The sequence below is a fragment of the Oncorhynchus gorbuscha genome, linkage group LG25 (assembly GCF_021184085.1).
Source record: "Oncorhynchus gorbuscha isolate QuinsamMale2020 ecotype Even-year linkage group LG25, OgorEven_v1.0, whole genome shotgun sequence".
NCBI lineage: Eukaryota > Metazoa > Chordata > Actinopteri > Salmoniformes > Salmonidae > Oncorhynchus > Oncorhynchus gorbuscha.
In genome coordinates, this window is record NC_060197.1 from 21,582,604 (window position 1) to 21,601,498 (window position 18,895).

General features: G+C 43.5%; 1 protein-coding gene across 4 annotated transcripts in view; it reads left to right on the forward strand.

Annotated features, from left to right (window-relative positions):
* The window catches only part of si:dkey-172j4.3 (diacylglycerol kinase delta), a 133,693-nt gene that overhangs the window by 48,045 nt on the left and 66,753 nt on the right, over positions 1 to 18,895 (forward strand). Inside the window, exon 1 of one of the 4 annotated variants that reach the window (XM_046328054.1) lies at positions 8,813 to 9,364. The exons of the other annotated variants lie outside the window; for them this stretch is intronic. Coding sequence (XP_046184010.1) covers positions 9,212 to 9,364 — 153 coding nt within the window. The 5' untranslated portion in view covers positions 8,813 to 9,211. Of the gene's footprint in view, positions 1 to 8,812; positions 9,365 to 18,895 lie in introns of those variants that run through there. 4 annotated transcript variants of the gene reach the window in all.

Consider the following 18,895-nt stretch of genomic DNA (forward strand, 5'->3'; position numbering starts at 1 on the left):
AGATAGGAATACATCCAACTAATGGCTGCAGCCAACACATTACGGGGGGATAGTTTGGATAAGGAGACCGCATTATACTTCAAAGTATCAAAGGCCTTTTTAATATCTAAAAAGGCTGTGCCGACTTCACCAGATATGTCTTGTTTAGATTTAATGCACTCCAGAAAATAGCAATTGCCTGTTTTGGTAAAATGGTTGGAATGGAATTTTTCCAGCAATTGTTAACAGACAGATTATTTCACTTATAATTCACTTTATCACAATTCCAGTGGGTCAGAAGTTTACATATACTAAGTTGAATGTGCCTTTCAACAGCTTGGAAAATTCCAGAAAATTATGTCATGGATTTAGAAGCTTCTGATAGGCTAATTGACATAATTTGAGGCAATTAGAGATGTACCTGTGGATGTATTTCAAGGCTTACCTTCAAACTCAGTGCCTCTTTGCTTGACATCAGGGGAAAATCTAAAGAAATCAGCCATGACCTCAGAAAAAAATTGTGGACCTCCACAAGTCTGGTTCATCCTTGGGAGCAATTTCCAAACGCCGGAAGGTACCACGTTCATCTGTACAAACAATAATGCGCAAGTATAAACACCATGGGACCATGCAGCTGTCATACCGCTCAGGAAGGAGATGCGTTCTGTCTCGTAGAGTTGAACATACTTTGATGCGAAATGTGCAAATCAATCCCAGAACAACAGCAAAGGGCCTTGTGAAGATGCTGGAGGAAACAGGTACAAAAGTATCTATATCCACAGTAAAACAAGTCCTATATGGACATAACCCGAAAGGCCGCTCAGCAAGAAAGAAGCCACTGCTCCAAAACCGCCATAAAAAAAACAGACTACGGTTTGGAACTGCACACAAAGATCGCACTTTTTGGAGAAATGTCTGATGAAACAAAAATAGAACTGTTTGGCCATAATGACCATCGTTATGTTTGGAGGAAAAATGGGGAGACTTGCAAGCCAAAGAACACCGTCCCAACCATGAAGCACGGGAGTGGCAGCATCATGTTGTGGGGTTGCTTTGCTGCAGGAGGGACTGTTGCACTTCATAAAATAGATGGCTTCATGAGGAAGGGAATGTATGTGGATATATTGAAGCGACATCTCAAGACACCAGTCAGGAAGTTGAAGCTTGGTTGCAAATGGGTCTTCCAAATTGACAATGACCCCAAGCATACTTCAAAAGTTTTGGCAAAATGGCTTAAGGACAACAAAGTCAAGGTATTGGAGTGGCCTTCACAAAGCCCTGACCTCAATCCCATTGAAAATTTCTGGGCAGAACTGTAAAAGCATGTGCGAGCAAGGAGGCCTACAAACCTGACTCGGTTACACCAGCTCTGTCAGGAGGAATGAGACAAAATTTACCCAACGTATTGTGGGAAGCTTGTGGAAGGCTACCCAAAATGTTTGACCCAAGTTAAACCATTTAAAGGCAATGCTATCAAAACTAATTGAGTGTATGTACATTTCTGACCCACTGGGAATGTGATGACAGAAATAAAATATTAAATAAATCATTCCCTTATTCTGACATTTCACATTCTTAAAGTATAGTGGTGATCCTAACTGACCTAAAACAGGGAATTTTTACATGGATTAAATGTCAGGAATTGTGAAAAACTGAGTTTAAATGTACTTGGCTGAGGTGTACGTAAACTTCCGACTTCAACTATATTTTTCAGCTACTTTTGATAGCACTAGAAGAATGCTTTTAGGTTGGTCATTTTTCACCGCTGTTTGGTCACCAGATTTTAAGCAGGTTTCACTGCTGCAGACTTCTAAGCATTGGGGAAGAACCTATATTTGATGGACAGAGATGGTCAGAGAATATTTGTGTGTCTTCGGGAATACAGTCTCTAGACCAAATCATATTTTCTTCTAGAGTTCCCGAAGAAGCTGATAGTACTGTCCACTGCTGACGCTGTGATTTCAGGAATCTGAATATTGGTTTATTATTGTCCATGGGAGTGAGAACTGTGGTCTTGGTTGAACATCCTTGAGCCAGTTCCCTGACAGAGTCAACAAAAAAAATGTTAAAGGTGGTGGATATGAAATTGAATCCCATTAACCTTTACTTTTCAGCTCCTCTCCCTGTTAGTTTGTTGAGATTTTCCCAAATCACTTTGCCGTTTCGTTTTGCGTCATTGATCAGTCTAAGAACTCTGCTTTTGATTTTGTTTTTATTCCTCGCCACCTTATTTCCCAGTGATGTGAATATACGTCTGGCATCATTCTGACCAGACTTCAGTGCTTTTTTCAAGGAAAGATCCCGTTTTCGCATCTGCCTCCAGAGGTCCATGGAGGTTTTGACTACTTGACTTATATTGACATTTCCTGGTAAAAGAGGTATTCACTTAGTCAATAGCTGACATAAATGTTCTGTATCCAGACTCTGGGTCTTCATTGCATAACAGATCAGACCAGTCAATTTGACCTATAGCTGCATCGTAGTTACTCTGCTCGCTTTTTAAGATTTTTTCTATCATACTGTTGCACATTGATATAGTGAGCTTTCTAACCACAATGTAGCATTATGGTCAGATATGCCAGTTAGTAAGTTAATGGACATAGTTATTCGATCAGGTATGTTAGTGAACAGCAGATCAATTTGAGTCTGGGATGTCTGTGTTTCTTTAGTTGGTCCTTGTATTGTCAGGTTGAAATTGTCTGTGATTCCTGATTTTTTGTTTTCACAGTTTATATTGAAATTGCCCATGAAGATGATATACTTCTTATGATCACATTTTTTAAGCATAGCATTTAGATTATCATAAACAAGGTATCAGATGTTAGTGGTCGATATAATCAAATAATTGTGAAAGACATATGAGGGGGAGGAAGACATTCAGCCCCATACTGTACATTCACGGTCATTGACCTGTTTCCATATGATACGATTGCATTTAAAGTTATTTTTCATGTTCATAAGCAATCCACCCCCTCTTCCCTCTCCCCTGTCTCTCCTGAATATGGAATATCCAGGGACATTAAAGGTGGAAATAGGAGAAGATTTATTCAGCCATGTCTCAGAGAAACAGAAAAAAATCAAGATTGGAGTCAGTCAATTAATGTTCCACCTGTTCACTCTTAGGAATAATGCTACAAATATTCACATGACCTCCTAATATTCCTTTAGGTTTGGGATGAGGGTCACAGAGCATTTTAGTCTGATTAATGGTTTGAAAAAGTTCATGGTACAATGTTTTCTGATAGCAGGATTAGGGAGACTGAGTTCCTGTCTCAAAGGCGGGTTTTGTTTGGGACATGTATTAAGAGTTTTCATTAAAATGTGAATATCTGCAGATTCCTCATTCTCTTGCAAAGACATGTCAGTGACAGAGGTTATACTCACATACTAAGAATGTCCTTCTCTGAACCAGGTAATATAGGCTACTCGAATCTAGATGATTTCAATCATTCATGTTCCACCATTCATTAATAATTTCGTTCTGGATGGCAAATTAGAGGGACTTTTCTCCCCTTCTCCTAGGAATATATCCTCCATATCAGCCTTATTTTCTGCTGGTGTCCTAACTACAGACTCTGATGGGGAGATTCGTACCCTAGGCCTCTTGGGCATTTGTTGATTACGGATTGTTTGAATAAAGGCCAGCATTGATGTTTGGCCGCTTTTTTTGAATTCCCCAGTGAGTTGCACCGCATTTGGGGTTGCACCGCATTTGGGGTTGCACCGCGTTTGGGGTTGCACCGCGTTTGGGGTTGCACCGCGTTTGGGGTTGCACCGCGTTTGGGGTTGCACCGCATTTGGGGTTGCACCGCGTTTTCCATTAGGTTATGATTGTCACTGGTCTCAGTAGCCACTTTCCCAGCTTCATTTAGAAAATGTTTCCCCTTATTCTTCTTCTTTTTGCACCTTATGTAATTCCAGTGTTGGAAGACTGTACTCTATCATCTCCTGACCCCCTCTAGAGTGGGATTATGTCTGCTAGTCATGTCTACGTGCAGGTCCGTCATAAAACACTTTGATCCAGTGAGGGCCAATCTTTACAAACCCTGCGATTGGAGTGATGGGGGCTGCTTCAACATATACAAAACAATCTCCATTGCAGCAGTTTGTAAGTTGACACTTGAATGTTATCATGCGCCTCATCACCCTCCCCACCACCTTTACATCCAGCTTTTGCCAGAAACTCAGTCACAACACTACCATCTGCTGATTCAGGTAGTTCTTTAATTGTAACTTGAATTGAGTTCTGGTCAGACATGCGTGACTTCAAACTGAAAGGATTATTCTCTTAGTACGCAACATGTTTTCCTCCGACTGTTATTCCCCTGATCAGAAGTGTTGTCCTTGCTTCCTTACTGAGAAGAAATATACGCCAGAGTGCACGTACTCTCTGTACTAACCTCAAGTAGTTTGGATGAATTTCATGTATGAGATGGTGGCAGAGCTCTTCCTCCTTAATGGGGTTGGCTATGGCCTCCTCCTTCTTCAGGATGTCTCTCACCATGATAAAAAGAGGTAAAACAGTCTCCTTTGTGGCATTTCGTCCCAGATCCTTGCTCCAGGTCTAATTTCCTTGACATCAGTGTGTGCATCGCTGGAGATGGCCACAACTGCAGAAGCCATTTTAATGGTTGTGTTAATGTTTAAATGAATTTGTTTAACATTGAAATGTATCAACATTATACAGTGAAGATACTTCTTACTCAAGATTGATGGATGGTTGATCCTCAAATAGATTGGCTGGATTCAGTGTTCTCCAGCAGTTGAAGCTTCTTGGTTGGGCTGAATACTAGACAAAGGAGATGTCAAAACATAACAAAAGAAAATATGGATATATCTTTATAGACATTGGTCAATAAATCCCACCAAAACACTATTTAATTTTTATTTATTTATTAAAAGGCATCCAATAATTCACCTGCCCACAATTTTCCAGAGAGAGGGGGGGAGACAGCGAGAGAAGCCAGCAGAACAGCCTACCCAGACCCCAACACAACAATGGGATAGACAACCCACCAACCCAACAGACACCCTCCCTCCTAATAGCCCCCCTGTCAGCTCCTCTGATTGCTCTCTTGACAACCCACACACATCCACTGAGGACACACAAAAGCCAGAGATTGTGCTCCTCGTTGACTCAAATGGCAAATATATTTTTCCAAACACCAAATAGCTAAGCTCTGGTGCTCGAACACTAGACATGCCCTGGAGCTGTTGTCAGAGGACAGACTAGGGTCCTCCAGCCCCATAATTCACACGGACACAAATGACCTGAGGGCCCGGCAGGAAAGGGTGGCCACAGCACTCAAGGGAGTGATTGAAACAGCTTTTTACGCTTTCCCCAACACACAAGTGGTTATCTTCACCCTGATACCACAAAAAGACTTTCACCCTGCCACCATACAGCAGGTGAATACAAGCATTTCGCGAGACTTTGCCTCAAAACCTAATGTCTACCTGGCCCACCACTCCACCCTGGACTTTAACAGTCTTTATGACCAGGTCCACCTCTACAAGGCAGCCATCCCAACTTTTGCCAGGACCCTGAAGGACATCACCCTGAACAGTAGCCCCAGATCCTCACACAGGAGCAATGGACACCCCGCCCAGACCAGCGAGACACCCTCCCCGACCTGCAAGACCCCTTCTGAAAGACCTGCACTGAGAGAACCCATGCCAAGAGGATCTACACCCAGACCACAGCATCACAAGCCACACCCCAACCAGCTAAGACCACCCCAAGCAAACCCTTGCCACACTCTATATAGGCCCCCCCATATCAGACCTATGCCCCGTCTGCCCACCCCATGCTCCCTGCCCCTGCAGCAAGAACCTCAACATGACAGCAGGGCATATGCCCAGGCAGTGAGCAGAGCAACAGGCCCAACCCCCACTATTACACCTGCCCATCCCCCATCCTGCAACCTAAGAGGTACGTAATCAGATGCTCAACATGCTCTGCTCACAGCTACTATGATGGTCCGGGCCTAAACCACACAAAAACAACACTAGACACTATGGGACACAAAGCTTTTACTATCCCATCCTGGAATATACAAGGTCTGAGGTCATCTGCCTTTGGCCTAAAGAGCAGAAATCCAGACTTCGTCAAATACATTTCATGTACAGACATTGTCATCCTACAAGAAACATGGTATAAAGGAGATGGACCCACTGGTTGCCTTCTAGGTTACAGAGAGCTGGTAGTCCCATCCACCAAACTACCAGGTGTGAAACAGGGAAGAGACTCAGGGGGTATGCTAATTTGGTATAGAGCAGACCTAACCCACTCTATTAAACTAGTCAAAACAGGAACATTTTACATCTGGCTAGAAATTAATAAGGAAATTATCTCAACAGAACAAAATCTCTTCATCTGTGCTACCTATAACGATATACATTTAATATTCGCTATCTATAACAATGACAGCTTCTCCATCCTAGAGGGGGAGATCAACAATTGCCGTGGTGACCTAAATGCTAGAACTTGTCGCGAACCTGACACCCTCAGCACTTCCTCCGAAGTCGGTCCCTCTCCTTGTTCGGGCGACGTTCGGCGTTCGGCGTCACCGGTCTTCTAGCCATCGCCGATCCACCTTTCATTTTCCATTTGTTTTGTCTTGTCTTCCCACACACCTGGTTTCAATTCCATCACTTGCATGCCATGTATTTAACCCTCTGATCCCCACATGTCTTTGTCCGGTAATGTTTTTTGTAAGTGCTTGTGCACTTTATGTCTGGGGTTTTTGTCCCATTGGATATATTGTTCTTGTTCACTGTGATTTTATTCATTAAACTGTGCCATTGTAACATAGTCTTTGCTCTCCTGTGCCTGACTTCTCTACCTCCAGTACGCACGCCGTACACAGGGGGATAAACACCTACCTGGGGGTGAAAACATTCCCTCCCCCATATGCCCCCCTAGACACAACTACGACAACATAACCAGGAAAAATGAGTCACAACTCCTGCAGCTCTGTCGGACGCTGAGTATGTACATAGTCAATGGTAGGCTTCGAGGGGACTCCTATGGTAGGTACACATATAGCTCATCTCTTGGCAGTGTTACTGTAGACTACTTTATCACTGACTTCAACCCAGAGTCTCTTAGAGCGTTCACAGTCAGTCCTATCAGATCACAGAAAAATCTCACTCTACTTGAACGGAGCTTTGCTCAATCATGAGGCATCAAATCTAAAGGAGCTGAATAATATTAAGACATGCTATAGATGGAAGGAGAGTAGTGTGGAAATCTACCAATCCCTTCTAGATAATTTTCTGGACAAAATTTTTCACTGTAGTAGTGAAGGTGTAAACCTGGCAGTAGATAACCTAAACACTATAGTTGACCTCTCAGCTTCCCTATCAAATCTAAAAAATGTCAAGCAGATTACCTAAAAAATGAACAACAATGACAAATGGTTTGATGAAGAATGCAACAACCTAACATAGAAATTGAGAAACCTATCCAACCAAAAATATAGAGACCCAGAAAACCTGAGCCTATGTCTTCACTATAGTGAATCACTAAAACAATACAGAAATACACTATCGTTCAAAGGTTTGGGGTCACTTAGAAATGTTCTTGTTTTTGAAAGAAAATACATTTTTTCATCCATTAAAATAACATAAAATTGATCAGAAATACAGTGTAGACATGGTTAATGTTGTAAATGACTATTGTAGCTGGAAACTGATTTATGGAATATCTACATTGGCATACAGAGGCCCATTATCAGCAACCATCACTCCTGTGTTCCAATGGCATGTTGTGTTAGCTAAAAGGCTAATTGATCATTTGAAACCCCTTTTGCAATTATGTTAGCACAGCTGAAAACTGTTGTTCTGATTAAAGAAGTAATAAAACTGGCCTTCTTTAGACTAGTTGAGTATCTGGAGCATCAGCATTTGTGGGTTCGATTACAGGCCCAAAATGGCCAGAAACAAATAACTTTCTTCTGAAACTCATCAGTCTATTCTTGTTCTGAGAAATGAAGGCTATTCCATGTGAGAAATTGCCAAGAAACTGAAGATCTCGTACAACGCTTGTGTACTACTTCCTTCACAGAACAGCGCAAACTGGCTCTGACCAGAATAGAAAGAGGAGTGGGAGGCCCCGGTTCACAACTGAGCAAGAGGACAAGTACATTAGAGTGTCTAGTTTGAGAAACATACACCTCACAAGTTCTCAACTGGCAGCTTCATTAAATATTCCCCGTAAAACACCAGTCTCAATGTCAACAGTGAAGAGGCGACTCTGGGATGCTGGCCCTCTAGGCAGAGTTGCAAATAAAAAGCCGTATCTTAGACTGGCCAATGAAAAGAAAAGATTAAGATGGGCAAAAGAACACAGACACTGGACAGAGATATGTTTTTTTCTTTGCAACTCTGTCTAGAAGGTTAGCATCCTGGAGTCGCCTCTTCACTGTTGACGTTGAAACTAGTGTTTTGCGGGTACTGACTGACTGGCAAGATCTAACTGACACACTTTACATTTATATTGCGTTTATATTTTTTGATCAGTGTAATATCTAACAGAGACAAGATGGGTGTGTGTGTGTGTTCCCATCTACAGTATCCAGTCTAACAGGTCCTACCTGTTCTATTTTTAGCTCAGGTCTCCCCTCCCACTTCCTACCTGAATACACACCCTAAAGAGGAAGGTGTGTGTGTGAGAAAGAGAGAGAGAGAGAGAATCAAAAGTGTTTGGCAAAGAAAAGAGGTGAACGGGTTGAGATTAAAGAAGGAGAGAGGGAGTGAAAAGGAGGAGGGTAGATGATCTGCATGGCATCCTGGTAAAGGTGTATCCTCTTACACACCTGAGAGGGAGTGCCTTAATCCTAAAGCCCGGAGCAAAAGAGGGAGTATGTAGAAACATTTCTGTTGGATCAGCAGTTAACACAGAGATAATCACCACAACGTTAGACTGTTCAGTCACCAGAGAGAGAGAGAGAGAACACCGAAGAAGAAAGTGAAGCATTAAAAAGCAGAGAGGACTTCAGTAGTCTTGTTTAGGATTTTGAGAGAGAGGGAGATTGACAGAAAGAGACGAAACAGAGAGAGTGAGACAGAGACAGGCGGAGATTCTGTTGTCCTGGTTCCCAGAAAAGTAAAGTGGAAAGTAGTGTCTCCCTATTGTAGTTAACAGGCTACCTGCAAGTGAAGACATCAATGTGTGACAGACAGACCAACAGACACACTGTACAGAAAGGCAGACAGACAGAGAGCCATCATGCCCAGGTGCTGTCCTAGCAGTGTGTGTTGTCTGGCCCCCCTGCTGTTCCACTGTGAGGTGGGGGCAGGACACGGGGACGAGAGCCAACTCAGTCACGGAGACGAACTGGAGACCAGCTACACAGAGAAACCACATGGCTACAAGATAGAGGTATGTGTGTGTGTGTGTGTGTGTGTGTGTGTGTGTGTGTGTGTGTGTGTGTGTGTGTGTGTGTGTGTGTGTGTGTGTGTGTGTGTGTGTGTGTGTGTGTGTGTGTGTGTGTGTGTGTGTGTGTGTGTGTGTGTGTGTGTGTGTGTGTGTGTGTGTGTGTGTGTGTGTGTGTGTGTCGCAGCAGGCCCACTAACAGAGCCCACATGGTTAGATAGGGTTTAATTGGTAGTAAATGTGATTTGTCCTACTTTAATGACTAGGCTCGTCTGTCTGACAAGATCTAACTGACAAGAGTATGGACTGAGAAAGAGAGAGGAGGAGGAGAGGAGAAAGGGATGAATGGGTGACTAAGGACTGACAGAGTCTAGAGGAGAGGTTGAGGTAGGGTGAGATAGTTTCGTTTGGTTGTCTATGAGTTACCAGCCTCAAGGGTTGATCTTACACTTCACCTCGTTTACCTACCAGTAAATTATCTGCCTTTGTTTTCTTTCTCCCTCATTTCTTCTACATCAGTTTTAGGTTTATTTGATGCAGTCGGCGTTGTTGTTTTCATTTTTATTTTACCTTAATTTAACTAGGCAAGTCGGTTAAGAACAAATTCTTATTTTCAATGACGGCTTAGGAACAGTGAGTTAACTGCCAGAACGACAGATTTGTACCTTATCAGCTTGGGGAATCGATCTTGCAACCTTTCGGTTACTTGTCCAATGCTCTAACCACGAGGCTACACTGCCACCCCATGAGCGGCTCGGTTGACTGATATCATGAGCGGAAATTACATAATATTGTTTTACCCAGTTTCATATTGCTCATTCAATGACTGCATCAATTGCCTGAATTCTTACACTGCTCTATGATTCACCACATATTTCAGTCTGAAACTGCCATCATTGAAGTCGTTTGTGGTGACGTCAAAATGAGGGGTGTTATACAAAACAAAGTCATGATCTATTGGATCATCTCTAACCAATCAGAGTAGCGAAGCCAATAACAAACTTTCAAATCTCGGCTTTTACCCACTTGTGTTCTGGCTCTGGCCCAACCCATCGGTTTCTGGGACCAATCAGAGTGGTTAGAATGTTTTTCTGTTCTAGATAAACGTCATGGAGGTACTCCAATCCAGACTCATTGCGGAGAAGAAATTAACATCTGTGTTGGTGTAGCAACATTTCTGGCTATGTATCTAGGTGCTATGAATGTTTATAAGACAGTAATAATACTTCCTAAGAAGCGGCTTCTACTTTTACCAGTTGTCAATATTCCTCTTACAGTTTGTCGTCATGTCCCATGCCCCCCCCCCCCCCCCGTACACATGTACACACACACACACACACACACACACACACACACACACACACACACACACACACACACACACACACACACACACACACACACACACACACACACACACACACACACACACACAGGAAGATAATAAGATTTGTGTGATGACCCTACTACACACAAATACAGCTACAGCTGTACACACACAAACACACATACAGACACATACAAACTCTGGGAATCAGATTGTGTATGCCTTGATATAGCAATGCATTTGATTTATTGCTGCAACAGAGGTACTTATCTCTCTTATTACTCTCACTTCTACTGAGAGAGAGGAAGATAAATAACATGAGAGGATGGTGAGAGGATGCTCCTTAGTATACAGCATAGAACTGGGAGAAATAGACAGAAAGAGGAAGTGTTCTGTGCCTTACCACTCCTTCTAGCCGTTGTCAACAAGGAGACTAGACACGTTTGTCTAGTCTGTGTCTGTATACATTTCTAATGTACTATCCCTCTCCTTTTCCCTCTCTCTTCTCTTTGTCTCTCTCTCTCTCTCTCGCTTTCTTTTTCCCAGTCTTGCCATCTCTCTCCAACACACACACACATATAGGTCATTCCCTTGTATGCATGCCCAGACTCCGATGAGCCAAACACTTTTATCAGGGGATCATTGTTGAAAAGATTAGAGAGAGTTAAGCCCTATGAAGGACACCGCAATTGTTTAAAGGGGAATGGAAACACGTCAGGAAGTAAAGCTGAGCAAAGCGATGTATTCAATCCACTAATACTAAACATGTACTGGTAACATAGATATTATATATATTTGAAGCATTATGATCTTGATCGTTTATTAGAGGTATGGATAGCGCCATCTTGAATTGGTAAGAGTGAGCAATGAATGATGTAAATGTGATATTTTAGTTTTTCATTTGTAAGAAATTTAACAAACATTTCTTGAAACCTGTTTTTATCAAGGCACAAGGCAAGACCCAAATGCAGACACAGGAGGCAGATGGGTGGAGTCTTACCATGTTTATTAATCCAAAGGGGTAGGCAAGAGAATGGTCGTGGACAGGCAAAACCAGATCAAGAGTCCAGGAGGTACAGAGTGGCATACAGGCTCGTGGTCAAGGCAGGCAGAATGGTCAGGCAAGCAGGTACAAAGTCCAGAAACAGACAAGGGTCAAAACCAGGAGGACTAGAAAAAGGAGAATGCAAAAAGCAGAAGAACGGGGAAAAGTGCTGGTTGACTTGGAAATATACAAGATGAACTGGCACAGAGAGACAGGAAACACTGGGATAAATACACTGGGGGAAATAAGCGACACCTGGGGGGGGGGGGGGGGGTAGAGACAATCACAAGGACAGGTGACACAGATCAGATCATGGAGCACTCGAAAGGGGAGAGTCTCGTGGTAGAACTGGGAAGAGTGTTCCGGGCATACTCCACCCAGACCATTTGACGGCTCCAGGTAGTGGGGTTAGTTGAGACCAGGCACCTTAAGGTGGCCTCCAGTTCTTGGTTGGCTCGCTCCGACTGACCGTTAGTTTGGCGATGGAATCCGGATGACAGGCTGGCCGACGACCCAATATGGTTGCAGAATGCCTTCCAGAACTGAGACAAGAACTGAGGACACCGATCGGAGACCATGTCTACTGGGAGTCCATGGATCTGGAAGAGATGCTGCACCATAAAATGGGCTGTCTCCTTGGCAGAAGGTCGTTTGGGAGAGGGATGAAATGGGCGGCCTTGGAGAACCGGTCGATGACAGTGTTGCCATCAGTGTCACGACTTCCGCCGAGGTTGGCTCTCCTGCCCGTTCGGGCTGTGCTCGGCGGTCGTCGTCACCGTCCTATTAGCCACTACCGACCGAGGAGCTTGCCGGGGAGTCTTGTTTTGAGCACACACAGTTGTCGTGTCTTTGGCTATGCCGGATTAAGTGATATGAGATGCTATTCTTTAAAAATAATTTCTCCGTAATTAATATTACCTGATTGAGCTAATCATGTAAATGTAATTAACTAGGGCACGACTAAATAATATTTATAGAGCTGTTATCTTCCGAATAAACTCTTAAAGACCTAGTAATATTTTACACCAATAGCAGTCCATATTAATCGTCATCTTAATTCAGTCTGATCTGAAAGTTGTAAATTATTGGTTATCTGCACGAACCCTGGCTAACAATTAGAATCAGCAATACAAAATTGGGTTTAATCATTTATTTACTAAATACCTAACTAATCACACAGAATCACACATAAACATAATTAAATCATGACTTGATTACAAATTACGTCATAAAGGAAAACGTCCCTAGCGGGAGGAACAAATATGGCAGCATGTTACACAAAAGAAAAGGGGCTGGGTTTGAGTGAAAGAGCGGGTAGACTGAAGAACAAAGTGAAGAAGCTGTACTATCGTAAATACAGTATCTTATGCATTCTAAATTACCGCCCATTTGGAAAATAAAAATGCAATAAATATTTACTCTTCGGTAGGTTGGTGGTAGATAGAAGGCTGTGTTGCCCAACCGAGTCCTTTGAAGAATGTCTCTGCTGGTAAATTGGATACATTGTAGTAACGTCGTTGTGTGGTAGACGGAATACTCTGTCTGTTCATTCCTAACCCTCGGTTGCGTCTGCTGTTGCTAACTCAACGGCTAGGAGGTATCACTTCTGTAGTGAATAAGAGTTTATACCATTCGCAACCAAAGCTCACGCTGATGTTGGCTTCATTCTGTAGTTATTATCTGAACCATTCTGACATAGGACCGTCGTCCTCACGTTCTCGGAACAGGAGGTTACATTGTCGTCAAGGGCCTATATAGGAAGGGAGAGGAGGGTGTGTTTGATTTTTTTTTTAGCCCATGTCCCTTCACAGGGGCGGACCACTGATTGAGCAGAGCCCTATCTTATGAAAACCCAAATCTCACATTTTAGAAGCTAAAATCACATTTCATCCCATCATGAATAATTTCATATTCAAACATTTAAATTGAACAACAATTCCATGTGAATCTGATAACTCTGATGTGTAGGCTTTCCACTGTAGAGTTTGTCATCTTATCATTGATGAGAATGTCTCAGGTGACAACTGAACTGACATCATATTCATTAAGTACCACCGCATATGTTCAATTGGTCGCATTACCAGAATATAGTTCATTTTCCCCCACCTTCTGATGTTCCCAGAATCTCTATGTTAACCAAGGGTTTGCAAATGTAACATCAGTAAGGTAGAGAGAGAAAAACGGGGGGAAGAGGTATTTATGACTGTCATAAACCTATCGCCCAGGCCAACGTCATGACACAGTGCATGCGATGACGAAGGTAAAGACATCAGGGACCATTGTGGGCCACCAGAAACGTTGTTGAAGGAAGGCTAGTGCACAACGGGACCCTGGATGACAGGTCAATCTGTTGGAATGAGCCCATTCCAGAACCCAGGACCGGACTGGGTTAGGGACAAACAGCCGGTTAGCCGGGCCCCCTTCAGGTCCAGGTTGGGAGCGTTGCGCCTCGCAAACCAGGTTCTCAATACCCCAATCCACAGTGGCAGTCGGTCCAGACCAGGAATGGCTGGTCTGCTCCTTCCAGCCAGTGCCTCCACTCTCAGTTGCCAACATCATAGTTCCTCTCAGCGCGATTGAGACGATAGGACAGGAAGGCACAGGGATGAAGCTTCTGGTTCTGGACAGATCATTGGGACAGGATGGTCCCCACGCCAAAATCCAAAGCCTCCACTTCCACCACAAATTGACACGAGGGGTCCGGATGGATGTGAATGGGTGCTGTTGTGAACTGATGCTTCATGTCTACAAAGGCTTTGTCGACAGCAGAGTCCATTTGAACGGTACCTTGGGGGAGGTGAGTGCCGAGAGGGGGGCTGCCAGGGTGCTGTAATCCCGAATGAAACGCCGGTAGAAGCTTGCAAACCCAAGAAACTGTTGAAACTGCACCCTGGACATTGGTTGAGGCCAATCCACGACTGCTTTCACCTTTCCAGGATCCATCTGAACATTGCATTCAGCAATGACATATCTCAGAAAGGTGATAGAACTCACACTTCTCGGCTTTCACGAACAATTGGTTCACCAGGAGGCGCTGAAGGACCTGTCTGACATGGAGTACATGTTCTTGGGCAGATCGGGGAAAAAAACAGGATGTTGTCCAGGTAGACGAACACAAACCGGTTTAGCATGTTGAATGTACAATTTTGTATGCTTGCCTTGCTGTTATTTCTCATGTAATGCAGTTAAAGTAACATAGGTAGCTAACTATTTTCTTGCTTATTGTGTATTGGAGGATAAACATATCTGTATGCCTATGGATGTGTAGCTAGCTATGCAGCCAATCTGTGTATGGACCCTAAAACGTTTGGTATAAATATGAGTTCAGAACCTAGCTATGAACCTCAGCTATCATCTTCGGCAAAATCGTTCGCAAGGAGATTCCTGCAAAAATATTATTTGAAGATATCAAATAATATCATCTTCAAAACAGTCTATGGATTGAGTAGAATATGTTCACTGATCATGTACTCTACCTTGGCAAATAACGGTGCAGTTCAGGTATGAATGTCTGCGAGATTATTTTTCAGTCATATCCAATACCAGGAGTATCAAATTCCAGTCTTTCAATGATGCTGTGTCTGCATGTATGTATTACAATTATACACTTCAACAGTGTTTACCACTCCTGCTCCTGGTACATCAATGGTTACTTTGCAATAGATTAGAGACATGATTTAACTAGTTAAAGGCTGATTTGTAATTCATATATACAGAAATAGAATTTAAAGAACTGTACACTACACTTCCTATGCATCATGTAAATACTCTAAAACCGGTTCATCTCAACATTTTATTTATATTTATTTAACCTTCATTTAACTTGATTTCATATCTAATTTCCTTAATCTGCATTTATCTGATAAACACAGGACAGGTGTAGTATTTCATCAAACGAGAGACTTAATTTCAACCAGTAGAGAATGTGAAATGATGTATTGAAAGAAGTACATTTCCCAAGTGTTATAAATACTTAATACATGCAATATCAATATTATTATTGTAATATCATATTATAAATACAAGCTGTACTTCAATGCACATCTGGTGTGCATTATAAAAGCAGAGGAAGAAATAGTAGGTAGTGAGAGAGGTTTAAAAGACAGAAAGGGAAAGAGGTAAGAACAGAGGAGCAGGGAAGACAGCATATGATTAATGAATCACAGTGCTACCCTAATATTCTCTCAGTTCATCCCAATTACATAATAGTGTCTCTAGTGGTGTCTCCTAACCAGCCTTTGGCTCCCAGTGGTTATCTTAAGAGCGGGTGAGTGGAGATGACTGGACTGGGGGTTGGCATCCTCTCTCACATCAAAACATACCTGCAGATGAGAGACAGATGGAGAGAGAGAGAGATATCATTTTTAAGCCTTGTTTTTTAAAATTCTAACACTGTCAGTCATCATAATCATCAGGAGGTGAAACGCAAAACTGACCTTGGATCATTAACTCTGGGACTACTACGCCTCTATCTGTATTTCAATGTAAAGCATCTCTTTAATAATGCTTCTTGTTGACCTGACCAAGTGACCTCTCACCTCTGATCTTGCCGTGCCCTCTATGTAGGCAGTTAAGATGCGGGAGGGGTTCACCGACACAGCTGATATAACCTAGAGGATTTACAGAAAAGGGAGAGAGGGATGAAGTGAAGGAGAGAGACTGTTATTGAGAAAATAAGGTAGTTAAAGAGACCGTACTCAACAGGAATCTGTGTGTGTGGCCTCACCTGGTGTCCACACTAAGTGGTTGCAGAGTACTTTGTGCTGAAAAACATGCACAGACAACTCAAGGACAAACACTATAGTGTAGTTCTAGAAATAATGAAGTGGCTTTGTGTTCATGCCTCTCTCTCCCTCTTGCCTATTCATTGGCGTTATTAGGAGTCCAATTGTTCTACATTTTTTCAATATGGGTGACTTAACCTCTTAAGTCGACCCTCTACTTTTTCGAACATTCTGTTAAAAATCGCGCAACATTTCAGCGCCCTGCTACTCATGCCAGGAATATAGTATATGCATATGATTAGTATGTGTGGATAGAAAACACTCAGACGTTTATAAAACTGGTTAAATCACGGCTGTGACTATAACATAACGTGCGTCTAGATGGGACGCCTGTGTGTCAGGAGTAAGAGGTTAAAATAGCCTGTTTTGTTACCTTAACAGCACCCTTACCTTAACAGCACCCTCACCTGAGAAGTAGAAATCAAAAGGAGAGAAACTGAATAAATAAACTGAATAGGAGAGGAATTGAATAACTGCAGTTGACATAGCTAAGTAAATGGAAGAATAATCTTATTGCAATGTGGATGGCCCTTAAAAGAGCGTTTGGTTGTGCATAGTGTAGTCTATGGAGTTGCCAGAGAACAGCACCCTCCTTGAAGAAGTAGGAGGTGAAGATCTCCCGCACACGGATTGCCTCTCTTGTTGCGTTGTTGGACCCCATCTTTGAAACGTCCTGCAGAGCAGCAGACTTCTCCTCTGGCACACGGCGGCAAGTTGGTCCTCGTGTCCATCCTCATGAAGTTATGCAGGACACAGGTAGCCTTCACACGCCTGAATTCCCCCAGGAGGCAACCCAGATGGCCCTGGTCAAACAACCTTGTAGTGCCCTACACGGTAACTGTAAGGAAATTGTTTTGAAGGAATCTCCAGTTACAAGGTATCTGTAGGAATATGGAAGATAATGTCATTATTAGAATTGTACATCACCAGGTCATTGTGGATTACTAAAGTATAATATCCCTTATAACAAATCATGATAACATTGGATAGATAGATGCATGTGCACACACATTTTTAGCATGTTGTTATGCAGGTGAATGAGGACCCAAAAGCGACTTTACAGAAACAGAGTTTATTCCAAGTCAAAACAGGAATACTGAAACCCTCTAGTCAGTAGAGGGGAACAACTGAAGATGCGACCACAGACTGCAGGTCGCTTCGGGAAGGCGCAGGCCGTAGCTGATCTAGACACCTGCTCACACGCAGCATCTGAAGAAGGCAAAAAACATGACAGGACGGAACGAGGACAAGAACAGCGAACATCAAACAAGGATCCGACAAGGACAGAAGCGGAAAACAGAGGGAGAAATAGCGACTCTAATCAGAGGGCAAAATAGGGGACAGGTGTGAAAGAGTAAATGAGGTAGTTAGGAGAATGAGGAACAGCTGGGAGCAGGAACGGAACGATAGAGAGAGAGAGCGAGAGAGGGAGAGAGGGAGGGGGAGAGAGAGGGATAGAAAGAGGGAAAGAACCTAATAAGACCAGCAGAGAGAAACGAATAGAAGGGAAGCACAAAGACAAGACATGATAATCAATGACAAAACATGACAGTACCCCCCCACTCACCGAGCGCCTCCTGGCGCACTCGAGGAGGAACCCTGGCGGCAACGGAGGAAATCATCAATCAACGAACGGTCCAGCACGTCCCGAGATGGAACCCAACTCCTCTCCTCAGGACCGTAACCCTCCCAATCCACTAAATACTGGTGACCACGTCCCCGAGAACGCATGTCCATGATCTTCCGTACCTTGTAAATAGGAGCGCCCTCGACAAGGACGGGGGGGGGGGGAAGAGACGAACGGGGGCACGAAGAAAAGGCTTGACACAGGAGACATGGAAGACAGGGTGGACGCGACGAAGATGTCGCGGAAGAAGCAGTCGCACAGCGACAGGATTGACGACCTGAGAGACACGGAACGGACCAATGAACCGCGGAGTCAACTTGCGAGAAGCTGTCGTAAGGGGAAGGTTACGAGTGGAAAGCCACACTCTCTGACCGCGACAATACCTAGGACTCTTAATCCTACGTTTATTGGCGGCTCTCACAGTCTGCGCCCTGTAACGGCAAAGTGCAGACCTGACCTCCTCCAGGTGCGCTCACAACGTTGGACAAAAGCCTGAGCGGAGGGAACGCTGGACTCGGCGAGCTGGGATGAGAACAGAGGAGGCTGGTACCCAAGACTACTCTGAAACGGAGATAGCCCGGTAGCAGATGAAGGAAGCGAGTTGTGAGCGTATTCTGCCCAGGGGAGCTGTTCTGCCCAAGACGCAGGGTTTCGAAAAGAAAGGCTGCGTAATATGCGACCAATCGTCTGATTGGCCCTTTCTGCTTGACCGTTAGACTGGGGATGAAAACCGGAAGAGAGACTGACGGAAGCA